Source organism: Oncorhynchus tshawytscha, linkage group LG07 (genome assembly GCF_018296145.1).
Source record: "Oncorhynchus tshawytscha isolate Ot180627B linkage group LG07, Otsh_v2.0, whole genome shotgun sequence".
Taxonomy (NCBI): domain Eukaryota; kingdom Metazoa; phylum Chordata; class Actinopteri; order Salmoniformes; family Salmonidae; genus Oncorhynchus; species Oncorhynchus tshawytscha.
In genome coordinates this window covers 69,717,405-69,745,311 of record NC_056435.1, presented here as the reverse complement: position 1 = coordinate 69,745,311, position 27,907 = coordinate 69,717,405, and the positions used below count along the sequence as shown (strand labels likewise).

Genomic DNA, 27,907 nt, shown 5'->3' with positions numbered 1-27,907 from the left:
CATTTGAGGAAACATCTCTTCACACCAGCTCTCTCTGTTCAGACAAAATCGAACGGAAGACAGAACAGAAAGAACTGCGTTCCTGAGGAGAACAAGGGGGTGATGACAGAACAATGTACCGTTTGAATAACTTTGCTGTGATTCGTGTGTGTGTGTGTGTGTGTGCGTGTGTGTGTGTGTGTGTGCGCATGCGTGGGTGCATGTGTCTATTTCAATAGTGTCTTGGGGGCTTGGGAGGATGCAGAGCAAAAATACGAATTGGACTATATCCTATCTTATCCTGTCCTATCCTATCCTATCATATCCTATCCTATCATATCATGTCCTATCCTATCATATCCTGCCCTATCATATCCTGTCCTGTCCTATCATATCCTATCCTGTCCTGTCCTATCATAGCATATCCTACCCTATCCTATCCTATCCTGTCCTATCATATCCTGTCCTATCATATCCTATCCTATCATATCATGCCCTATCCTATCATATCCTGCCCTATCCTATCGTATCCTGTCCTACCCTATCATATCATGTCCATTCCTATACTGTCATATCTATCTTATCCTGTCCTATACTATCGTTTCCTATCATATCATATCTTATACTGTCCTATCTTATTATATTATATTATATGAAGTCATATATGTGTCTGATTGCAGGGGTATCCTGAACGCCAGTAAGAGGGCGGACCAGGTGGGTCATTTCCTGTGGATCGGTTCAGACAGCTGGGGAGCCAAGATCAGCCCTGTCCATCAGCTAGAGGAAGCAGCAGTGGGAGCTGTCACTATCCTGCCAAAAAGAGCAACCATCGTCGGTAGGTTGTGCCTGCAGAAACAACATGCTCAGGATGACTTTTAGTGGAGAAAAAAAGAAGAAGCTGCTTTCTGTCTTTTTGTCCCCTCTCTTTCCTTTCTCTCCTTGACTGTGGAAGAATATTTTACAGCCCAATCCTTCGCTATTTGTCTTGAGATTTATAGAGATATACACCGGGTGAACAACTTCCTAATATACAGTTGAACCCCCTGTTTGTCCTCAGAATAGCCTCAATTCGTTGGGACATGGACTCCACAAGGTGTCGAAAGCGTTCCACAGGGATGCTGGCTCCATGTTGACTCCACAAGGTGTCGAAAGCGTTCCACAGGGATGCTGGCTCCATGTTGACTCCACAAGGTGTCCACAGGGATGCTGGCTCCATGTTGACTCCACACAGGGATGCTGGCTCCATGTTGACTCCACAAGGTGTCGAAAGCGTTCCACAGGGATGCTGGCTCCATGTTGACTCCACAAGGTGTCGAAAGCGTTCCACAGGATGCTGGCTCCATGTTGACTCCACAAGGGATGTGTGTTGACTCCACAAGGTGCGTTCCACAGGGATGCTGGCTCCATGTTGACTCCACAAGGTGTCGAAAGCGTTCCACAGGGATGCTGGCTCCATGTTGACTCAAACGCTTCCCACAGTTGTCCAGTTGGCTGGATGTCCTATGGATGGTTGACCATTCCTGATACACACGGGAAACTGTTGCATTTGAAAAATCTTGCAGCGTTGCAGTTCTTGACACACTCAAACCAGTACAGTACTATTGGCACCTACAACCATACCCTGTTTAAAGGCACTTGAATTTGTCTTGCCCATTCACATTCTGAATGGCACACATACACAATCCATGTCTCAATTGTCACACGGTTTAAAAATCATTCTTTAACCCGTCTCCTCCCCTTCATCTACACTGATTGAAGTGGATTTAACAGGTGACATCAATAAGGGATCATATCTTTCACCTGGATTCACCTGGTCAATCTATTTAATTGAAAGAGCAGATGTTCCTAATGTTTTGTTCACTCAGTGTATGTTGTGAGATATATTTTTAGAGCTGTATTTGCTAGATATACTGCAAGATATGATGCAATATAGAAATATATGTTTCTACCTTATTGACCCATATATTCAACAATATATAGGCATGGTATGTGTGTGCGTGCGTGTGCATGTGCGTGTGATGTAGTTGTAACGATGTCCACCTTTCGTCAGTATTAAAGTAGCTCACAACCTCTCTGAATGTCTCTCTTGATGTCAAATGACACCCTACTAACTATATAGTGCACTACTTTCAACCAGGACCATTCCAAGTGTTGAGAGGCCTCTAGTCAAAGGCCCTAGATATGGAATGGGATTCCATTTGGGAAATATCCCTGCAGGGTAAAGTCTACTACTGAGTGAGAGTCATCGATGCTTCGTGCCCTAGCCTCCCCAAAAGGCCAGTCAGAAAAGCAAGAAGAAACTGTGGGACTCTGTGGGAAGTGTGGGAAGTTGTTGAAGTCTGTGACCTTGAGCTTGTGGGTGTAATTGGTCATGGGAGAACCCACAGGTGCCAAGTTAAGAAATTATCTCCCTTTGATGATTTCAGCAATAGTTTTTTTCTTTTTTGACAAATGATTTATGGAAATGGATGTTTCCGGGACCCTGGGGTTGGAGGGAGGGAGAGAGAGGGGAAAACGCACAGCACACACAGCACCCCCTGTCATGGAGACACATTTAGTTATAACACACAAACCACCCCCAGTCATAGAGCCACGTTTAGTTATAACACACAGACCACCCCCGGTCATAGACATATATTTAGTTATAACACACAGAGCACCCCCGGTCATAGACATATATTTAGTTATAACACACAGAGCACCCCCGGTCATAGAGACACATTTAGTTAAAACACACAGAGCACCCCCAGTCATAGACATATATTTAGTTATAACACACAGACCACCCCGGTCATAGACATATATTTAGTTATAACACACAGACCACCCCCGGTCATAGACATATATTTAGTTATAACACACAGACCACCCCGGTCATAGACATATATTTAGTTATAACACACAGACCACCCCCGGTCATAGACATATATTTAGTTATAACACACAGACCACCCCGGTCATAGACATATATTTAGTTATAACACACAGAGCACCCCCAGTCATAGACACATTTAGTTAAAACACACAGACCACCCCCAGTCATAGACATATATTTAGTTATACCCCCGGTCATAGAGCCACGTTTAGTTATAACACACAGACCACCCCCAGTCATAGAGCCACATTTAGTTATAACACACAGACCACCCCCGGTCATAGACACATATTTAGTTAAAACACACACAGCACCCCCGGTCATAGAGACACATTTAGTTAAAACACACACAGCACCCCCGGTCATAGACACATTTAGTTAAAACACACAGAGCACCCCCAGTCATTGAGCCACATTTAGCTAAAACACACAAAGCACCCCCAGTCATAGAGACACGTTTAGTTAAAACACACAGAGCACCCCCAGTCATAGAGACATATTTAGTTAAAACACACAGCACCCCCAGTCATTGAAACACATTTAGTTAAAACGCACACAGCACCCCCAGTCATAGAGACACATTTTGAATACACAGAGCACCCCCAGTCATTGAGCCACATTTAGTTAAAACACACAGAGCACCCCCAGTCATAGAGACATATTTAGTTAAAACACACAGCACCCCCAGTCATTGAGCCACATTTAGTTAAAACACACAGAGCACCCCCAGTCATTGAGCCACATTTAGTTAAAACACACAGCACCCCCAGTCATTGAGCCACATTTAGTTAAAACACACAGAGCACCCCAGTCATTGAGCCACATTTAGTTAAAACACACAGCACCCCCAGTCATTGAGCCACATTTAGTTAAAACACACAGAGCACCCCAATCATAGAGACACATTTAGAATACACAGAGCACCCCCAGTCATTGAGCCACATTTAGTTAAAACACACAGCACCCCCAGTCATTGAGCCACATTTAGTTAAAACACACAGAGCACCCCCAGTCATAGAGACACATTTAGAATACACAGAGCACCCCCAGTCAGAGAGCCACATTTAGTTAAACCCACATTGGAGTTTCTAGCTGACATGGTATGCTATTTCTCCTGACAATCCCAGACCCAGACTTACAGCCGTGAGAGAGTACCAATAATATAATCTATATTGATATATGTATATCACTGTCAGATACATTTGTGGCATTGTGACCTGCAATTATTTTTTGTTTATTTTTTATTTTATTTCACTTTATTTAATAACCAGGTAGGCCAGTTGAGAACAATATCTCATTTACAACTTCGACCTGGCCAAGATAAAGCAAAGCAGTGCGAGAAAATCAAACACAGAGTTACACATAAACAAGTCAATAACACAATAGAAAAATATATGTACAGTGTGTGCAAATGTAGAAGAGTAGGGCAGGTAAGGCAATAAATAGCCCATAGAGGCAAAATCATTACAATTTTCATCCAAAATTAAAATAGCGCCCCCTATATCCAAGAAGTTAAGAGCAGTTGGAGGCCTCGGAAGGAGAGTTGTATGGCATTGAAGCTTGTCTGGAGGTTTGTTAGAACAGTGTCCAAAGAAGTGCCAGATGTATACAGAACGGTATTGTCTGTGTAGAGGTTGATTAGAGAATCACCAGCAGCAATGGCGACATCATTCATATATACAGAGAGAAGAGTCGGTCCGAGAATTGAACCCTGTGTGTGGCACCCCCATAGAGATTGCCAGAGGTCCGGACAACAGGCCCTCCAATTTGACACACAGAACTCTATCTAAGAAGCAGTTGGTGAACCAGGCGAGGAAGTCATTTGAGAAGTCAGGGTATTGAGTCTGCCGATAACAGTGCAGTGATTGACAGAGTCGAAAGCCTTGGCCAGGTCGATGAAGACTGCTGCACATTACTGTCTTTAATCAATGGCGTTTATGATATCGTTTAGGACTTGAGCGTGGCTGAGGTGCACCCATGACCAGCTCGGAATCCAGATTGCATAGTGGAGAAGGTACGGTGGGGTTTGAAATGGTCGGTGATCTGTTTGTTAACTTGACTTTCAAAGATTTAAAAAAGGCAGGGCAGGATGGATATATGTCTATAACAGTTTGGGTCTATAGTGTCTCCCCATTTGAAGAGGGGGATGACTGCGGCAGCTTTCCAAACTTTGGGGATCTCAGATGATACAAAAGAGAGATTGAACAGTCTAGTAATAGGGGTTGCAACAATTTCGGTGGATCATTTTAGAAAGAGAGGGCCCAGATTGTCTAGCCCAGAAGATTTGTAGGGGTCCAGATTTTTTGCTCTTTCAGAACATCAGCTGTCTGGATTTGGGTGAAGGAGAAGCGGGGGGGGCTTGGGCAATTTGCTACAGGGGGTGTTGGGATGTTGGCCGGGGTAGGGGTAGCCAGGTGGAAAGCATGGCCAGCCGTAGAAAAATGCTTATTGAAATGCTCAATTATCGTAGATTTATCGGTGGTGACAGTGTTTCCTAGTCTCAGTGCAGTGGGCAGCTGGGAGGAAGTGCTCTAATTTTCCATGGACTTTACAGTGTCCCAAAACCTTTTTGGAATTAGTGCTACAGGATGCAAATTTCTGCTTGAAGAAGCTAGCCTTTGTTTTCCTAACTGATTGAGTATATTGGTTCCTGACTTCCCTGAAAAGTTGCATATCATGGGGGTTATTTGATGCTAATGCAGAACGCCACAGGATGTTTTTGTGCTGGTCAAGGGCAGTCAAGTATGGGGTGAACCAAGGGCTGTATCTGTTCTTAGTTCTACATTTTCTGAACGGGGCATGCTTATTTATGATGGAGAGGAAAGCGCTTTTAAAGAGCGACCAGGCATCCTCAACTGACGGGATGAGGTCAATATCCTTCCAGGAGACCCGGGCCAGGTCGACTAGAAAGGCCTGCTCGCTGAAGTGTTTTAGGGAGCGTTTGACAGTGATGAGGGGTGGTCGTTGGACCGCCAACCCATTACGTGCGCAGGCAGTTATACTGCACATCCCGCCTTTCTATTTTAGCCGGGTCAAGATTTCTTCTTTCAACATATGCATAATTTAGGCCACAAATCAGACACGTTTGTTTCTTTGCCATCTTTGTGGTGTTATTCTACACAACCCAACAACTAGTGATGGTGATTTGTGTTGTCTTCTTAATTGCCATTGCATGTGGTGTGAACACAGCAGGCTGAACAAATAGAGGGTTTTCCCTCAGTCACAGAGAGCAGAGAGCACGTCCAACTTAACCTCCAGCAGCCCAGAGTCCACCAGTCATCAGTCTCTTTTTCACTCAGCCAGGCTCCTCGTCACAGCTCTGCTTGGTGCTGTGGGTGTGTGTATGTGTATGTGTGTCTGTTTCCAAACCCAGCAGCCATCCCTTCTCCTCTCAGTCAACAAGACAGAAACCCTTTCACGCTTCCTCCTCCCTTCCTCCCTCCTCCTCCTCTCTCGTTCCTTCCCTCCTCCTCCATCATCCCTCCCTCTCGCGTCCTCCCTCCTCCTCCTCTATCGTCCCTCCTACCCCCACCCCCACCCTCCCCTGTCCCCTCTCCCCCAGCCTCCCTCCTCCTCTCTCTACCATCCTCCTTCCTCCTCTTCCACCCTCCCTCCCTCCCACCCCTGTCATCCTCCCTCTACAATCATACCTATGACGAAGGTGCTGTGTTTTGACTAAACATTGTTCTATCAAATCAAATAAACTTTATTTGTCACATGCGCCGAATACAACATGTGTAGACCTTACCGTGAGATGCAAGTCACAAGCCCTCAACCAACAGTGTAGTTCAAGAAGTAAACTAAAGTAAAACAATTATAAAAAGTAACACAATAAAATAATATTAACGAGACTATATACAGGGGGTACGGTAAAGAGTCAATGTGGAGGCTATATACAGGGGGTACCGGTACAGTGTCAATGTGGAGGCTATATACAGGGGGTACCGGTACAGTGTCAATGTGGAGGCTATATACAGGGGGTACGGGTACAGAGTCAATGTGGAGGCTATATACACGGGGTACCGGTACAGTGTCAATGTGGAGGCTATATACAGGGGGTACCGGTACAGTGTCAATGTGCGGGGGTACAGGTTAGTTTAGTTAATTTGCACATGTAGGTAGGGGTGAAGTGACTATGCATAAATAATAAACAGTGTGTAAAAGCAGTGTAAAAAACAAATGTAGTTTGGGGGGTGGGTGTCAATGTAAATAGTCCGGTGGCCATTTGATTAATTGTTCAGCAGTCTTATTGCTTAGGGGTAAAAGCTGTTAAGGAGCCTTTTCGGGGCGGCAGCGTAGCCTAGTGGTTGGAGCGTTGGACTTGTAACTGAAATGTTGCAAGATCAAATCCAATGAGCTGACAAGGTACAAATCTGTCATTCTCCCCTTGAACAAGCCATTTAACCCACTGTTCCTAGGATGTCACTGAGAGTAAGAATTTGCCTAGTTAAATAAAGGTAAATTAAATGACTTTGGTGATTGGAGTCTTTGACCATTTTGGGGCTTTCCTCTGACACCGTCTAGTATATAGGTCCTGGATGGCAATGATCTGTTACGGCTTTCTTCCGTCGAAGGAGAGTCGGACCAAAATGCAGCGTGGTTAGTTCGATACATGTTTAATAAAGACAAAACACGATCAATACAAAAACAAGAAACGGAACGTGAAAACCTAATACAGCCTGTCTGCTGACAACTAACACAGAGACAGGAACAATCACCCACAAACACACAGTGAAACCCAGGCTACCTAAATATGGTTCCCAATCAGAGACAACGAGAATCACCTGACTCTGATTGAGAACCTCAGGCAGCCATAGACTATGCTAGACACCCCTACTCAGCCACAATCCCAATACCTACTAAAACCCCCAATACCACAACACAACACAAAATAAACCCATGTCACACCCTGGCCTGACCAAATAAATAGAAAACACAAAATACTAAGACCAGGGCGTGACAGAACCCCCCCCCAAGGTGCGGACTCCCGGCCGCACACTAAAACTCATAGGGGAGGGTCCGGGTGGGCGTCTGTCCACGGTGGCGGCTCCGGCTCGGGACGTGGACCCCACTCCAACCAAGTCTTAGTCCCCCTGTAACGCGTCCAGACTCTGGAAGAGTCTGGCTGACTGGCAGATCTGGAAGAGTCTGGCTGACTGGCAGATATGGAAGAGTCTGGCTGACTGGCAGATCTGGAAGAGTCTGGCTGACTGGCGGATCCTGGCAGACTGACGGATCTGGCTGCTCCATGTAGACTGGCAGCTCTGGCTGCTCCATGCAGACTGACAGCTCTGGCTGCTCCATGCAGACTGGCATCCCTGGCTGCTCCATGCAGACTGACAGCTCTGGCTGCTCCATGCAGACTGACAGCTCTGGCTGCTCCATGCAGACTGACAGCTCTGGCTGCTCCATGCAGACTGATAGCTCTGGCTGCTCCATGCAGGCTGGCAGCTCAGGCTGCTCCATGCAGGCTGGCAGCTCTGGCTGCGCTGAACAGGCAGGAGACTCCAGCAGCGCTGTAGAGGAGGAAGGCTCTGGCAGCGCTGAACATGCGGGAGATTCCGGCAGCGCAGGAGAGGAGGAAGGCTCTGGCTGCGCTAAACAGGCGGGAGACTCCAGCAGCGCTGGAGAGGAGGAAGGCTCTGACAGCGCTAAACAGGCGAGGTGCACTGAAGGCCTGGTGCGTGGTGCTGGAACTGGTGGTACTGGACTGAGGACACGCACAGGAAGCCTGGTGCGGGGAGCTGCCACCGGAGGACTGGTGTCTGAAGGTGGCACAGGATGGACCGGACCGTGAAGGTGTACTGGAGAGCCTGAGAGCAGGGCTGGCACAGGACGCGCAAGGCTAGGTAGGTACACAGGAGGCCTAGTGCGTGAGGCTGGCACAATTTTCACCAGCCGACTAACACGCACCTCAGGACGAGTATGGAGCGCTGACCCAGGTGCCATCAAATCCCCGACTCGCTCCGTCGGACGAATATCGCACCTACAGCACCAAACTAGCAACTCCCTCATTACTCTCTCCTCCAATTTCCCCATTAAGTCCTTCACAGTCTCTGCTTCGCTCACCTCTAACACCGGCTCTGGTTCTGGTCTCCTCCTTGGCTCCTCACTATAAACAGGGAGAGTTGGCTCAGGTCTGACTCCTGACTCTGCCACTCTCTCCCTGAGCCCCCCCCCCAATACATTTTTGGGGCTGACTCTCAGTCTTCCGTCCGCGCCGCCATGCCTGCTTCGCCAACTCCATTCTCCGATAACCTGCTTCGCACTGCTCCAGCGAATCCCAGGCGGGCTCCGGCACTTTCTCTGGGTCGACAGCCCACCTGTCTATTTCCTCCCAAGTAGTGTAGTCCTGATATTGTTGCTCCTGCTGCCGCTGTTGCTTCTCCTCATACCAGCGCCTCTCAGCTCTCGCCGCCTCCAGTTCTTGTTTGGGGCGGCGATATTCTCCAGGCTGATCCCAGGGTCCTTCTCCGAACAATTCATCCTCCCATGTCCACTCCTCTCTTTGTTGCTTCTGCTGTCGCTGCCTGTCACCACGCTGCTTGGTCCAGTTGTGTTGGGTGATTCTGTTACGGCTTTCTTCCGTCGAAGGAGAGTCGGACCAAAATGCAGTGTGGTTAGTTCGATACATGTTTAATGAAATGAATAAACACGACAAAAACGAGAAATGGAACGTGAAAACCTATACAGCCTATCTGGTGAATACAAACACACTGAGACAGGAACAATCACCCACAAACCCCACAGTGAAACCCAGGCTACCTAAATATGGTTCCCAATCAGAGACAACGAGAATCACCTGACTCTGATTGAGAACCGCCTCAGGCAGGCATAGACTATGCTAGACACCCCTACTCAGCCACAATCCCAATACCTACTAAAACCCCAATACAAAAACACAACACAAAATAAACCCATGTCACACCCTGGCCTGACCAAATACATAGAAAACACAAAATACTAAGACCAGGGCGTGACATGATCCCAGTGATGGCAGGAAGCTTAGCCCCAGTGATGCCCTTCCCATACGCTCTACCCTCCGTAGCGCCTCACAGTCGGATGCTGAGGACTTACCACCATACCAGGTGGGGATGCAACCAGTCAGGATGTTCGCCTATTCCTGTAGTCCACGATCAGCTCCTTTGTCTTGTTCACATTGAGGGAGAGGTTGTTGTCCTGGCACCACACTGCCAGGTTTCTGACCTCCTCCCTCATTGTTGTCGGTGATCAGGCCTACCACTGCTGTGTTGTCAGCACACTTAATGATGGTGTTGGAGTTGTGTTTGGCTGCACAGTTGTGGGTGAACAGGGAGTAAAGGAGGGGACTAAGCACACACCCCTGAGGGGCCCCAGTGTGGAGGATCAACGTAACAGACATGTTGTTGCTTACCCTTACCACCTGGGGACGGACCGTCAGGAAGTCCAGGACCCAGTTGCAGAGTGAGGTGTTTAGTCCCAGGGTCCTTAGCTTACTGATGAGGTTTGCGTGTACTATGGTGTTGAACGCTGAGCTGTAGTCAATGAACAGCAGTAGGAATTGCTGTTCATCAAATAGGTGTTCCTTTTATCCAGGTGGGAAAGTGCAGTGTGGAGTGCGATTGAAATTGCATCTTCTGTGGATCTGTTGTGGTGGTATGCGAATTGGAGTGGGTCTAGGGTATCCGGGAGGATGCTGCTGATGTGACCCATGACCAGCCTTTCAAAGCACTTCATGGCTACTGACGTGAGTGCTACGAGGTGGTAATCATTTATGCAGGTTACCTTTGCTTCCTTGGGCACAGGGACTATGATGGTCTGCTTGAAACATGTAGGTATTACATACTCGGTCAGGGAGAGTTTGAAAATATCAGTTGGGCCGCGCGGGCTTTGAGTTGACGTCCTGGTAATCCGTCTGGCCCTACGGCTTTGTGAATATTGACCTGTTTTAAGATTTTGCTACCGATAGCTTTATCACCGTCATCCAGAACAGCTGGTGCTCTCATGCGTGCTTCAGTGTTGCTTGCCTGGAAGCGAGCATAAAATACATTTAGCTTGTCTGGTAGGCTCTGGTCACTGGGCAGCTTGCGGCTGGGTTTCCCTTTGTAGTCCGTAATAGGTTTCAAGCCCTGCCACATCTGAAGAGTGTCAGAGCTGGTGTAGTAGGATTCTATGATGATGGTGCTGTGCATTTAACCTAAATGTTGCTCTATGACGAAGGTGCTGTGTGTTCTCTGAAGGACTCACCTGCCCATCAAAGCTGTGGTCAGGGAGCAACGCATCCAAAAACTGGAGTGGAATGATTGTCAACATGTGATGACTCATTCATTTATTCTGCAAATACCCAGTGTTTATATTTGCTGAAACCTAGAGAGAAAATAAACTAGGTGTGACTGTGTTGACAAGAAAGAGGTCTGGCATAGTCGGCTGTACAGGATAAACTGAGGCTGTGTTCCAATTGGCATCCTATTCCCTAGATAGATCACTCCATTTGACCAGATCCCTGTAAGCCCTGGTGAAATGGAGTGCACTGTGAAGAGAATAGGGTGTTTTTTTGGGATGAAACCAGACAGTCTGGCAGAGTGAGTATTTTGGACCTCCCATTTGTCAGTCCCATATCACTAACAGACAGCACACTCAGCTCTGACTGAGACAAAAAAAGAACACAAAGGCTCTATATCAGCTTTCAACTGGCTTTCCTTGTCCTTTGTTTCAAACACAGCTGTTTCTGTGAGGAAGATAGGTGGATTTTAATCTTTGGTGCACGTTAAAAACATCCAAAGAGATTGATGTCCCGTTCGCACACTTACCTCATCACAGACACTGCTGTGCCATTGTTGTGCATTTCAACTGGGTATTGTTACAGGAAGAATTTGGGTTTTAGGATCCAAAGGATCCAAGAATTCCACTTTATATAATGTTTACATACCCTACATTACTCATCTCATATGCATATACTGTACTCTATACCATCTACTGCATCTTGCCTATGCCGTTCAGCCATCGCTCATCCATATATTTATTTGTACATATTCTTATTCATTCCTTAACACTTGTGTGTATAAGGTAGTTGTTGTGAAATTGTTAGATTACTTGTTAGATATTACTGCATGGTTGGAACTAGAAGCACATGCATTTCGCTACACTCGCATTAACATCTGCTAACCATGTGTATGTGACCAATAACATTTGCTAATAATGTGTTTGTGACCAATGAAATTTGATTTGATTTGATCCCACTGATCCTCAATCTTCTTTATTCATTCAGTTTGGAGGACTGTGTGTTTTCATGGAGATCTATGGCTAACTTTCCAGTTAGCTAGCTCGTTCTATGTGTGGGCAGACTTGCAGTAGTCTGGATGCTTTGTTTACCAGTTAGCTAGCTTGTACTGTGTGACCCTGGCTTGTGATGCTTGTGGACCAGTTGTCTAGCCGGCTTACTTGCTTTGCAGTAACCTACCCTGGATATTTTGTGGATGTGTTATGTACCAGTTAGCCAGCTCTCAGTGTGTCTCCCTGCCTTGCAGTACCATACCAGTTAGCTAGCTCTCAGTGTGTCTCCCTGCCTTGCAGTACCATACCAGTTAGCCAGCTCTCAGTGTGTCTCCCTGCCTAGCAGTACCATACCAGTTAGCTAGCTCTCAGTGTGTCTCCCTGCCTTGTAGTACCATACAAGTTAGCTAGCTTGTGCTGAATTCCCACTGGCAGGCTGTCACAATAGATAGCTCTGGTGGAATTGGTAGAGTGTTCCAAAGTGACAAACAATGAGAGAACGGAGAAGAGATGCTTTGAGCTGTGACACAGATCAGGTTAGCCATCCCAGCTCCTCCGTAGCATTTTGAGCTAAAGGAAAAAGTCAAGTATTTCAAGGAATGTGAAATAACCAGGAACAATTGTGGTCCTTGATATAGCCCCACTACACTGTCCTGGTCAGGTTATAGCCCCACGACACTGTCCTGGTCAGGTTATAGCCCCACGACACTGTCCTGGTCAGGTTATAGCCCCACGACACTGTCCTGGTCAGGTTATAGCCCCACTACACTGTCCTGGTCAGGTTATAGCCTCACAACATTGTCCTGGTCAGGTTATAGCCCCACTACACTGTCCTGGTCAGGTTATAGCCCCACTACACTGTCCTGGTCAGGTTATAGCCCCACGACATTGTCCTGGTCAGGTTATAACCCTACTAGTTTTTGCTATTATAACCCTATTAGTTTGTCATGTTATAACCCTACTAGTTTGTCCTGGTCAGGTTATAGCCCTACTAGTTTGTCCTGTTATAACCCTACTAGTTTGTCCTGTTAACAACAAAAACTAGGAGGTTTATATAACCCTACTAGTTTGTCCTGGTCAGGTTATAGCTCTACTAGTTTGTCCTGTTATAGCCCTACTAGTTTGTCCTGTTATAACCCTACTAGTTTGTCCTGTTATAACCCTACTAGTTTGTCCTGTTATAACCCCACTAGTTTGTCCTGGTCAGGTTATAGCCCTACTAGAAATGTCCTGTTATAACCCTACTAGTCTGTCCTGGTCAGGTTATAATCCTACTAGTTTGTCCTGTTATAACCCTACTAGTTTGTCCTGTTATAACCCTACTAGTTTGTCCTGGTCAGGTTATAGCCCTACTAGTTTGTCCTGGTCAGGTTATAGCCTTACTAGTTTTTCCTGTTATAACCCCACTAGTTTGTCCTGTTATAACCCTACTAGTTTGTCCTGTTATAACCCTACTAGTTTGTCATGTTATAGCCCTACTAGTTTGTCCTGTTATAACCCTACTAGTTTGTCCTGTTATAACCCTACTAGTTTGTCATGTTATAGCCCTACTAGTTTGTCCTGTTATAACCCTACTAGTTTGTCAGGTTATAGCCCTACTAGTTTGTCATGTTATAACCCTACTAGTTTGTCATGTTATAACCCTACTAGTTTGTCCTGATCAGGTTATAACCCTACTAGTTTGTCTTGTTATAACCCTACTAGTTTGTCCTGTTATAGACCTACTAGTTTGTCCTGTTATAACCCCACTAGTTTGTCCTGGTCAGGTTATAACCCCACTAGTTTGTCCTGTTATAACCCTACTAGTTTGTCCTGGTCAGGTTATAACCCTACTAGTTTGTCCTGTTATAACCCCACTAGTTTGTCCTGTTATAACCCTACTAGTTTGTCCTGGTCAGGTTATAACCCTACGAGTTTGTCCTGTTATAGACTAGTTTGTCCTGGTCAGGTTATAACCCCACTAGTTTGTCCTGTTATAACCCTACTACTTTGTCCTGTTATAGACCTACTAGTTTGTCCTGTTATAACCCCACTAGTTTGTCCTGGTCAGGTTATAACCCCACTAGTTTGTCCTGTTATAACCCTACTAGTTTGTCCTGGTCAGGTTATAACCCTACTAGTTTGTCCTGTTATAACCCCACTAGTTTGTCCTGTTATAACCCCACTAGTTTGTCCTGTTATAACCCTACTAGTTTGTCCTGGTCAGGTTATAACCCCACTAGTTTGTCCTGTTATAACCCCACTAGTTTGTCCTGTTATAACCCTACTAGTTTGTCCTGGTCAGGTTATAACCCTACTAGTTCATCCTGTTATAGCCCTACTAGTTTGTCCTGTTATTACCCTACTAGTTTGTCCTGTTATTACCTTACTAGTTTGTCCTGTTATAACCCTACTAGTTTGTCCTGTTATAACCCTACTAGTTTGTCCTGTTATAACCCTACTAGTTTCTCCTGTTATAACCCCACTAGTTTGTCCTGTTATAACCCCACCTTACTAGTTTGTCCTGATCATGTTTTTGCCCCACTAGTTTGTCCTGGTCAGGTCACGTGGTGAGGATAAGTTCATTTTTCAGATGCTACTGTTATACACAAGCCTTGATACTTGAACATGAAGGTAAAATACCTATATACCTTTTCCACCAACTGGATTCCCGTATTTCAGAACCATCGGTTTAATTAACTAGATTCTCACACTTCGACAAAATGAGGTTTTCCTTTTACGATTTAAATCTAAATCTGCATGGAACAAAATGTAGTATTACGTTCAACTATTAGAATCACAGCTTGGCTCTGACTTTCACAGTGACCCCAGGCTGTGTGTGTTTATTTGGCCACTTGTTGTTTTAGGTTTTCCATGAGCAGGCGGCTCAATACTTGTCTCCCAGGAATGTATGATCCCCTATCGACACCGTTCTGTTCACACACACACACACACACACACACACACACACACACACACACCACAGCAACACCAAACCATAACGCTGGTACAATGTAACATTTACCAACCAGCCCTTGGATTTGATCCCTTATGTTTCCACCTTGACACCAGGCACGTCAGCTGTCCACTGGACCAGTAACAAACTAGTAGGTTGTTTTTCATGGGGGCAACAGTAGTCCTCTAGGTTGTAAGGGATGTGACATCACCAGTAAACTAGGTTGTTTATCAGGGGGCAACAGTAGTCCTCTAGGTTGTAAGGGATGTGACATGACCAGTAAACTAGGTTGTTTATCAGGGTGCAACAGTAGTCCTCTAAGTTGTAAGGGATGTGACATCACCATGGAAGACTATGACAGAGGAAACCCCACTTCTACATGACAAACGTACACTATTTACAAACCACACATGTTGGATAGCTATTGTACCTTTTTATCCGTGGATTCCAATTGATGTTGCTGTTTCAATAAATGACAGTGAAGAGAACACATATCATGTCAGTTTCCTCTGAGGTCGGAGCTTCAGATGCACTGTTATCTACTTTCCTCTGTGTACCTCCACACACACACACACACACACACACACACACACACACACACACACACACACACACACACACACACAAAGTCTTCCCTCTTCTCTACATAGTGTATTACTTTTGAACAGAGCCAGCCTTATGGGTAGTTCCCGTGTCTAATCAGATCCAGACTCACTCACCGTTTCCCACAACTTACATACTTAACAATACTATCAATTAATTTGTAGTTTTAACCAGATATGTGTTTATTCATCTGTTAAACTGAGAATTCAGTTATTGTTTTTTGGTTTTGAAAAGTTGTTGTCCTCTCGAAACGTCACTCAGGAGCTTTGACTTGAATAAGAATAACTAGCGAACAGGATGTGTTGAGCGTCATTCTATCAGGTTGTTAGACACATAATAGTAATAAAAATGCCTTATGGCTGCAATCCCGTTAACGGGATCGATATGACAACAGCCAGTGAAAGTGCAGGGCGCCAAAACAACAGAAATCTCATAATCACAATTCCTCAAACATACATGTAATATTATTCCGTTTTAAAGGTAATCTTGTTGTTTGTCCCACCACAGTGTCCGATTTCAAATCGGCTTTACAGCGAAAGAACCACAAACGATTATGTTAGGTCACCACCAAGCCACGGAAAAACACAGCCATTTTTCCAGCCAAAGAGAGGAGTCACAAGAAGCACAAATAGAGATAAAATGAATCACTAACCTTTGATGATCTTCATCAGATGACACTCATAGGACTTCATGTTACACAATACAAGTATGTTTTGTTTGATAAAGTTCCTATTTATATAAAAAAAATCTGAGTTTACATTGGCGCGTTACGTTCACTAGTTCCAAAAACATCCAGGGATTTTGCATAGCCACATCGATTCAACAGAAATACTCATCATAAATGTAGATGATAATACAAGTTATACACATGGAATTAAAGATATACCTCTTCTTAATGCAACCGCTGTGACAGATTTCAAAACGACTTTAAGGATAAAGCAAACCATGCAATAATCTGAGACAGCGCTCAGAAATATAATAAAATTAGCCGCCATGTTGGAGTCAACAGAAACCAGAAATAACATGATAAATATTCCCTTACCTTTGATGATCTTCATCAGAATGAACTTCCAGGAATCCTAGTTCCACAATAAATGCTTGATTTGTTCGATAATGTCCATTATTTATGTCCAAGTAGCTACTTTTGTTATGGCGTTAGGTACACATATCCAAACGTGCAGGTCAAGCATTACTTCGAACGAAAACTTCAAAAAGTTATATTACAGGTTGAAGAAACATTTCAAACTAAGTACATAATCAATCATTAGGATGTTTTTATCATAAATCTTCAATAACGTTCCAACCGGAGAATTCCTTTGTGCCTAGAGAAGCAATGGAACGCAGGTCGATATCATGTGGAATGCGCGAGACCAGGAAATGGCTCTCTGTCAGTAATCTGACTCCCCTCTCATTCAGTCCCACTTCACAGTAGAAGCCTCATTCAAGTTTTTAAATACGGTTGACATCTAGTGGAAGCCCTAGGAAGTGCAACTTCATTCATATCCCACTGTGAATTCAATAGGGCCAGGATTGAAAATCGACCAACCTCAGATTTCTCACTTCCTGTTTGGATTGCTTCTCAGGTTTTTGCCTGCCATATGAGTTCTGTTATACTCAGAGACATCATTCAAACTGTTTTAGAAACTTCAGAGTGTTTTCTATCCAATACTAATAACAATATGCATATATTAGCAACTGGGACTGAGGAGCAGGCCGTTTACTCTTGGCAACTCTGGGCTCCTTTCATCCAAGCTACTCAATACTGCCCCTGCAGTCATAAGAAGTTAATACAGTCATCCATATTATTTTGTAGTTTAGTGTTACATAGTGAAAGTTAATGATAACTTAATTTTACACTGAACAACAATTTAAGGGGAAATCTAATCCCAACATATCTGGTCATACAATCCAAAATATAAACATCTCAAAAAGATTAATCAAATCACATAACTAGAAAAGACCGGCAATCATGCTCTCAAACGTTTCAATATTTCATATAATACAGCTAGTCTGAGGTGCACATTTTGCAAACAAAGAAAACAAACGCATTATTAAGCACATTATTTTTGTTTGTAACTGCCAACTATCGTATTGTCATGGTTGGGAGATGAAGCTGAGACACTTGTTGTTGTTTTTAAGCATGAAAAGTTTTAAAACGCTTCTCATACAGTGCTGTATCTACCCAACCTCCCTAGTTACATGGCAGCATTTGGTAACAGTAACAAAAAGCCGTCCCTCATTTCTCAGCCTCATGTAGACAGACAGACTAAGTGGATTAGATTAGAATCCACTTGAGCTGAAATGAAAAAAGGAGTTGCCGACGGTAGGAATGTAAATGCACATTCAAATGAAATGTTCTTTCAACCACTAGTCAGACAAATGATTACAATGATTAATCAGAGTGTAATTTGTGCTTTACATTTTCCCTTGTAGATAATTGCAGGGCATACATAATGCAGAAGGTAGAGGAAGAAGCCAGTTATTTTTTTATTTCCTGAGGTGCCCTCTCTCTGTCTCTCTCGCTCTCTCACTCTCTTGCTCTCTCGCTCTCTCTCTCTCGCTCTCTCGCTCTCTTGCTCTCTCGCTCTCTCTCGCTCGCTCTCTCGCTCTCTCTCTCTCGCTCTCTCGCTCTCTCTCTCGCTCGCTCTCTCACTCTCTCTCACTCGCTTTCTCTCGCTCTCTTTCGCTCTCTCTCGCTCTCTTTCGCTCTCTCTCGCTCTCTCTTTAGCTCTCTCACAATTCAATTCACTCTCTCTCTCTGTCTCTGTCTCTGTCTCTGTCGCTCTCACTCTCGCTCTCGCTCTCGCTCGCTCTCTCTCTCTCTCTGTCTCTAACAATTCAGTTCACTCTCACTCTCTCCCTCTTTCTCTCTCTCTCTCAATTCAATTCAAGCTCTCGCTCTCTCTCTCTCACTCTCTCTCTCTCTCTCTCTCTCTCGCTCTCTCTCTTGCGCTCTCTCGCTCGCTCTCTCTCGCTCGCTCTCTCACTCTCTCTCACTCGCTCTCGCTCTCTCTCGCTCTCTTTCGCTCTCTCTCTCGCTCTCTCTCTCGCTCTCTCTTTAGCTCTCTCACAATTCAATTCACTCTCTCTCTCTCTCTCTCTCTCTATCTCTATCTCACAATTAAATTCACTCTCTCTCGCATTCTCTCTCCCTCTTTCTCTCCCTCTTTCTCTCTGTCTCTGACTCTGACTCTCACAATTCAATTCACTCTTTCTCACTCTCTCTCTCTAACTCATCCTCAAAACCCATCCTCAATTATTTCCTCCATCTCCTAACAATGCCATTAATGTGTATCGCTCCACCAGTCTTTGACTCCTCTGCAAACAGTCCAACGTCCTTCTCCAATCATCCCTTATTTTCTGTTTCTATGTCCCTGAAGGAAGCATTTTTACACCTAATTGAAAACATAAAGTACATTTTCTCAATACAACAACGCACTCATACATCTTTTTCAGTTCATTTATGTTATTACAGGCCTTTAACATGTCCAGTGGTATCATTTTGTTAGATTTTTTAAAACCAATTTAAAATGTTGCTGTATTTTCTAAGTACATTTTTGGATTTCACACTGTTTTAGAAAGCGTTCATGTTATTATCACAGTCTCTTTCATGTCTCTGAATCAGAGTTGTAAAGCACACAAACAGAGAAGTGGTGTTGGTACAGGGGCTTGTAGATAAAAGGGGAGTTATTTGCTTTGATGTCGGTTGGTACTGGATATCCCACGGTGTTAGCCACGCGGCCATGCGTTAAGCCCCACAGGTCACCGCTCTGATCAGAAGAGATACATATTGAGAAGTGACACCGTGCTGCGGGAATCACACAGATACGTGGTTTGCATCCCACACGGCATCCTATCCCCTTTATAGTGCACTACATTTGACCAGGGCCCAATAGGGTAGTGCACTACATTTGACCAGGGCCCAATAGGGTAGTGCACTACATTTGACCAGGGCCCAATAGGGTAGTGCATTACTTTTGGCCGGAGCCCTATGTTGGGAACAGGTTACCATTTGGGATGCACATACTGTGAGTGGTGACAGGGTGCTGCTGTGTTCACCGAGGGATGGTGACCTGTGCTGTTATTCTGTTAGCCTCTTCTCTACACAGGGTTCAGAGCAGCTAACAGCAGCATTTTACCTGGAATGCATCCAAAATGGCACCCTATTCCCTTTGTAGTGCACAACTTTTGACCAGAGCTCTATAGGGCCCTAGTCAAAAGTAGTGCACTTTAAAGGGAATAGGGTGGCATTCAGGTGGTTGTCACATCTTATGTCCTACAAGAAACCCCTACATGGTCTCTCCCTTGTCCGTTCCGGGACTCTGGTCTGGGGAGACGTGGAGTGGCAGAGCCCTTATCTTATGTGTTAGTAGTCACTGTTACTGTTACTGAGGAGTTCTTGTATACACACACACAGGAAACACACACACACACAGGAAACACACACACAGGACACACACACACACAGGAAACACACACACAGGAAACACATACAGGACACACACACACACAGGAGGACACACACACACAGGAAACACATACAGGACACACACACACACAGGAGGACACACACACACACAGGAGGACACACACACACACAGGACATACAGGACACGCACACACACAAACACACACAAACACACACACACACAGGACACACACAGGACACAGGACACACACACACACACACACACACAAACACACACACAGGACACACACACACAGGACACACACACAGCACACACACAAACACACACACACACACAAACACACACACACACACAAACAGGACACACACAAACAGGACACACACACACACACAAACACACACACAGGACACACACACACACACACACACACACAACACACACACACACACACAAACACACACACACAAACACACACACACACACACACACAACACACACACAGGACACACACACACACACACACAGACACACACACACACACACACAAACACACACACAGGACACACACACACACACACACACACACACACACACAGGACACACACACACACACACACAGGACACACACACACACACACACACAGGACACACACACACACACACACACAGGACACACACACACACACACACACACTGGGTCAGCATTATGTGTTCACTGTGTTCACTTTGTTGTCATGCCCCCTTTATAATTAGGATGCTGTAATTATTATCACCATAATTACCAACATCCTGCTGCAGCAGTATTTATTTACATTGTCAGTTAACAATGTTGTGCAAATATCTCAGTTAAGACCAATTTTTTTTTTTTACAATGACGGTCAACCCCGGCCAAACCCTCCTTTAACCCAGACGACGCTGGGCCAATTGTACGCCGACCCTATGAGATGATTGGTGTGAGTCTTTCTGTAATGGATCTATTTAAGTTGTTGTCATTATGTCATACCTCTTGCTTTATTGAACCAGGACAATAGCTAAAAAAAAGGTTAAAATAAAATTAAAAATTAAAATTGAACTGGGGGCTTTTTCCACAAAAAGTACGAGACAAGGTCAGGATGTTCATTTGAATCTCAAACCGCTATTATTACTGTGACATTACTGTTGGGGCAAGGACAGCTTAACTAATAATGCCAGATGAGAGACGCTCTTTGCTACCTATCGATTTTTACACAATACAAGTATTGAGATAGAACAGTAATCCAGTAGTGCAATGGACACGTCTTCCATTAGCTCCCCCAAAGGTAAAGCCTATGATTTAGCTCCATAGGCTAACAGTCAGTCTTGTAGAACTCTGCAAACCTGGGGTTTTAACCATTCTTGGCTATAAAAACAACAGAACACATTGCTCTGTTGTTGCCAAGGTTCAATTGATTAACTGTTTTTCCCCTGTAGTCTCTCTCTGTTCACACTGTAAGAGAGGCAATTAAACTAGAATCTACTAGAAACTCTAGTATCCTCTTTAGGCCATTGAAACAACGCTGGGGAAAGTCATGGCGTGATGCATTATGTTGGAGAAGGTTTGACGGTGTTACATTGTGTTGGAGCAGGTTTGTCGGTGTTACATTGTGTTGGAGCAGGTTTGTCGGTGTTACATTGTGTTGGAGAAGGTTTGACGGAGTTACATTGTGTTGGAGCAGGTTTGACGGTGTTACATTGTGTTGGAGCAGGTTTGTCGGTGTTACATTGTGTTGGAGCAGGTTTGACGGTGTTACATTGTGTTACATTGTGTTACATTATGCAGGTTTGACGGTGTTACATTATGTTGGAGAAGGTTTGACGGTGTTACATTGTGTTGGAGAAGGTTTGACGGTGTTACATTGTGTTGGAGAAGGTTTGTCGGTGTTACATTGTGTTGGAGCAGGTTTGACAGTGTTACATTGTGTTGGAGCAGGTTGGAGCAAGTTCAAGGCTGAAGGACAGTTCTACGGATTTACTCATCAGCTTTAATTCCTGACACTTATAGGCTCCATCCCTATTGGCAATGGAGCCAGCCAGGGAATGGATATTTTTGTGCAATTGGTTTCACAGGGTCTATTTCAGCAGGGGATCGAGGGTCTATTCTGATCTAGGAACTGGACATTGATAAAGCTTGGAGTGTAACGGGATTCTTCCGTTGAAGGAGAGGCGGACCAATACGCAGCGTGGTTGAAGTTCATGTTTTTTTTTATAAGAAAAACTATACATGAACAAACTACAAAACAATAAATGTGAAAACCCGAAAACAGTCCTGTATGGCACAAACACTAACACAGGAAACAATCACCCACAAAACCAAACACCAAACAGGCTACCTAAATATGGTTCCCAATCAGTGACAATGACTAACACCTGCCTCTGATTGAGAACCATATCAGGCCAAACACAGAAACAGACAAACTAGACACACAACATAGAATGCCCACTCAGATCACACCATGACCAAACAAAACATAGAAACATACAAAGCAAACTATGGTCAGGGTGTGACATGGAGGTAAAAGTGTCTTACATAATGGGAATATAGTCAGTCTTGGAGTTTTGCCCACATGCCGTTTTTCAGTGGATTGTTAAACAAAGATACTCTTGAGGCCTAAGACTCGTTCTAAAGACTTGTTCTAAAGACTTGTTCTAAAGACTTGTTCTAAGGCTTGTTCTAAGACTTGTTCTAAGACTTGTTCTAAGACTTGTTCTAAGACTTGTTCTTAAGACTTGTTCTTAAGACTTGTTCTAAGACTTGTTCTAAGACTTGCTTATCTGTCTTTTATTTCCAGGGTTTGACGCATACTTCACATCACGGACGCTGGAGAACAACCGCAGGAACGTTTGGTTCGCAGAATACTGGGAGGAAAACTTCAACTGTAAACTAATGAGCTCCTCCAAGAAGGAAGACACCAGCAGGAAATGCACAGGTAGCCATTTTGTTGCTGCACTTGACAAAGTTGTACTTTAAACCCATTAAATATTGTTATTTAACCATAGATTCTGGAGAACTTTGTTGTACTTTATTACCCTAAACATGTTATCTCTTTAATCATGACATTGTAGTAGGTATATGACAGGATCTGCAACACATTGCTGTTCTCTGAACACCACTTGGTAATATTTTATTCTGCACTCTCCAGTGATGTACAGTACCCCCCCTAAGGCTTGGTATTCTTGTTGTAGGTGTGGATGATAGGGTTTGAAATCAATGCAGTGGTAACGGAGAAAGTTCAACCCACAACATTTTTCTTTCTGTGCACGCAACATACTCTACTGCAGTCTCATATGTATGATTCATTGAATTGAAGATCACTGCCCACCAAACAATATGCTGCTTCTTCAATGACTCTCTTTCTTGTTTGTTTCAAGTTTTTCCCTCTCGCATTAGAAAACGCGACACCATAAAGAAGAGCTCAAGTCCCTTAGTCCGAGCTGAGCTTAGCTGAGCCCTTCCATTACATAATGAGCCTGGCTTCATCCACATCTCCTCCTTGCTGTGGAGTTCTGAATTCCAAATTGCACCGTATTTCCTATGGGTGAGGGTCAAAAGTAGTGCACTACATAGAAAATAAGGTTCCATTTGAGACGAGGCCTGTATTTCAGCATGATTGACTTGTACAATACTACCGGCACAGCAGGCTGGATGAGACACGGTGGAAGACTGACAAGTTAAGCCTTGAAGCAGTCTTAATGAGAATGTCAGAAAACAGATATTACATTATACATCTACAAGCAAGGTGTTTCTTTCTGTGGCATAAGTGCGGTATACTTTAGCCACAGGAAACATGAAGAAATACTACAAGTGGGATGTTTATCTGGTGATAGTGCAGTAGGTGCAGGTGTCATTTAATTAACTTTTTTATTTTTTATTTAAATTATTTGTAAACATAACTCAATAATATTTGAAATGATGTATTTCCTATTCGTCAAAAACTGTATCAATAAGGCTTGAAATGGCCGGAGAGAGAGGAACCAGGCTCTGAGGGGTGGCCAGTCCTCCTCTGGCTGTGCCGGGGAGAGAGGAAACAGGATCTGAAGGGTGGCCAGTCCTCCTCTGGCTGTGCCGGGGAGAGAGGAAACAGGATCTGAAGGGTGGCCAGTCCTCTTCTGGCTGTGCAGGGGAGAGAGGAAACAGGATCTGAAGGGTGGCCAGTCCTTTTCTGGCTGTGCAGGGGAGAGAGGAAACAGGATCTGAAGGGTGGCCAGTCCTTTTCTGGCTGTGCAGGGGAGAGAGGAAACAGGATCTGAAGGGTGGCCAGTCCTTTTCTGGCTGTGCAGGGGAGAGAGGAAACAGGATCTGAAGGGTGGCCAGTCCTTTTCTGGCTGTGCAGGGGAGAGAGGAAACAGGATCTGAAGGGTGGCCAGTCCTTTTCTGGCTGTTTCCGGGTGTACTGTAACGGTTTTAGTCCTCCTCTTTTGAGGAGGAGTAGGAAGGATCGGACCAATGTGCAGCGTGGTAAGGGTCCATAGTATAATTTTAATGAAATATAACTGAACACAGAAAACCTACGAATAAGAGAATAAATGGAAAACGACACAGTCCCCTATGGAGCAAACACAGACAGGGAAAATAATCACCCACAACCAACATGGGGAAAACAGGCTACCTAAGTATGATTCTCAATCAGAGACAACGATCGACAGCTGCCTCTGATTGAGAATCATACCAGGCCAAACACAGAAATACAACATAGAAAAAAGAACATAGACTACCCACCCCAACTCACGCCCTGACCATACTAACACAAAGACATAATAAAGGAACTAAGGTCAGAACGTGACATGTACCCTTTTCAGTTAACAAACACAATTGATAAATTATGAAAATAGTTTAAACAATCTCCATATGCTAATCCTCCAAATGACGCCTAATCTCTTAGAAGTATGTTGAATAACTGTAGTGGTTAATTATGAAACAAGCGAACAAAAATAACATTTTGATCACCTTGAAAGATTCACAACACAGTATGCAAACAATAACCCCACTCAGAAGCATATACATTGAAACACCTTTTTTGTTTGTTTACATGAAACATGATTAACATCAAGCTACATGTAGGTTTTTTAATTCTCCACACCAGGACTTCTTAATAACTTATCCCCTATGACAGGCCACTTAGGCCTCCAGTGTGAGATATCAGTAGTAGTGAATGTTGTACCTTTTAAAAACATACACAATGATCAGAGTCATAGTGCATTAACATGAACACATGATTACCAATCTCTAGTTATTACCTATCCGAATATATAATGAGACACCAAGGTAAAAAGGCCACGTCTGGTGTGATGGTATAAAAGTGTCACTGTTAGCAGTAGCTCAGATCTCTAACCCTGCTCTGGCTGTGGTTCCCCTCTCCCTATCTAGGTGGAACATGCTTTTGTAGTCTAGCCCTTTCGCCTGGAGACAGCCAGGCAGCCAGCTAGGCAGGCAGGCAGGCAGGCAGGCAGCCAGCTAGGCAGGCAGGCAGGCAGGCAGTGAGCTGTGTGAGGCCAATTTGCAAACATCAAGGAACAGAGTGGGATGACAGTATGGGAAGCACATGCTGCTGTTGTAAGGATTACATTATGCTGCAGGGGCAATATGGGTCCTGGGATTCTGATAGGGTAGGAGAGATCAGTGTCTGTTGTTTCCAGTGAGGAGGAGAGATCAGAGTCTGGTGTTTCCAGTGAGGAGGAGAGATCAGAGTCTGGTGTTTCCAGTCAGGAGGAGAGATCAGAGTCTGGTGTTTCCAGTCAGGAGGAGAGATCAGAGTCTGGTGTTTCCAGTGAGGAGGAGAGATCAGAGTCTGGTGTTTCCAGTGAGGAGGAGAGATCAGAGTCTGGTGTTTCCAGTGAGGAGGAGAGATCAGAGTCTGGTGTTTCCAGTCAGGAGGAAGATCAGAGTCTGGTTTTCCATTATAGGAGCTATACCTGGATCATTGTAATCTGCTATACCTGGTTTCCATTGTAATAGATCATAGTCTGGTGTTTCCAGTGAGGAGGAGAGATCAGAGTCTGGTGTTGGTTATCCATTATAATACTGCTATACATGACTAGACATTATAATACTGCTATACCTGGTTATCCATTGTAATACCACTGTACCTGGTTATCCATTATAATACTGCTATACCTGGTTATCCATTGTAATACTGCTATACCTGGTTATCCATTGTAATACCACTGTACCTGGTTATCCATTATAATACTGCTATACCTGGTTATCCATTGTAATACCACTGTACCTGGTTATCCATTGTAATACTGCTATACCTGGTTATCCATTCTAATACTGCTATACCTGATTATCCATTGTAATACTGCTATACCTGATTATCCATTGTAATACTGCTATACCTGGTTATCCATTGTAATACTGCTATACCTGGTTATCCATTGTAATACCACTGTACCTGGTTATCCATTATAATACTGCTGTACCTGGTTATCCATTATAATACTGCTATACCTGGTTATCCATTGTAATACCACTGTACCTGGTTATCCATTGTAATACTGCTATACCTGGTTATCCATTCTAACACTACTGTATCTGAGGAATTCTAAGCCTGTTATTTATCTGTCCTGTCCTACATTAATTAGCAGCCCTCCTCCTCATCTCTGTTTGACTGTTACTTGCTTGGCATGTTAGCTGCTGTAGCCACCTCCCTCTTTAACCAGACGTAATGCGATGATTAGCACAGGATTTAATAGGACAGTACCTTCCTCTCACCGTGTCTCCCTGTTTGTCTAATTTTGGTTGACTGTTTTTTCATCTTCACAATACTCACCCTGCTACGGAAGCTTATTGCTGCCACAGAACAAACCGTTCATTTTTTTTCAGCAATACCCTTCCGTACATGTCTGACCAACAGTGGAAATTAATATATTATCGCTGACCTTAATCACCCCTACAGTATTTGGCGGCTGCTAAACTTTTACGTACTGAACGGGGTCAAAAGCAGGGAAGATAGCAGTTACTTCTCTCCTCCTCTCCATATTATCCTGGAAGCCAATCCCCATGCAATACAGTAATGGCTGAGTTTGATTTTCAGTAAACAGTAAACGTGGTATAAGTTGATGGTTTTGTGCCATTTTTTGAGTGTAATTACTGGAATGAGATATTAAGTGCAGCCCAAAAAACGTAATGCACCCGAACACAATGTTTAGTGGTTTTACAACCACAATGTTTAGTGGTTTTACAAACGCAATGTTTGGTGGTTTTACAACCGCAATGTTTGGTGGTTTTACAACCGCAATGTTTGGTGGTTTTACAACCGCAATGTTTGGTGGTTTTACAACCGCAATGTTTGGTGGTTTTACAACCGCAATGTTTGGTGGTTTTACAACCGCAATGTTTGGTGGTTTTACAACCGCAATGTTTGGTGGTTTTACAAACACCATGTTTGGTGGTTTTACAACCACAATGTTTGGTGGTTTTACAACCACAATGTTTGGTGGTTTTACAACCACAATGTTTGGTGGTTTTACAACCACAATGTTTGGTGGATTTACAACCACAATGTTTGGTGGTTTTACAAGAAGCTAAATACATACCAGACATACATACAGACATACCCCAAGCGACTTACAGCTGTAATCGCAGCAAAAGGTGGCGCTACAAAGTATTAACTTAAGGGGGCTGAATAATTTTGCACGCCTAATTTTTTAGTTTTTGATTTGGTAAAAAAGTTTGAAATATCCAATAAATGTCGTTCCACTTCATGATTGTGTCCCACTTGTTGTTGATTCTTCACAAAAAAATACAGTTTCATATCTTTATGTTTGAAGCCTGAAATGTGGCAAAAGGTCGCAAAGTTCAAAGGGGCCGAATAC

At 44.2% G+C, this 27,907-nt stretch overlaps 1 protein-coding gene across 2 annotated transcripts in view; it reads left to right on the top strand.

Annotated features, from left to right (window-relative positions):
• LOC112255367 (metabotropic glutamate receptor 7) overlaps window positions 1–27,907 on the top strand; it is a 404,189-nt gene that overhangs the window by 249,999 nt on the left and 126,283 nt on the right. For both annotated transcript variants that reach the window (XM_042324868.1, XM_042324869.1), the window contains exons 4-5: window positions 660–814; window positions 22,882–23,019. In XM_042324868.1, coding sequence (XP_042180802.1) covers window positions 660–814; window positions 22,882–23,019 — 293 coding nt within the window. The remainder of the gene's footprint in view (window positions 1–659; window positions 815–22,881; window positions 23,020–27,907) is intronic.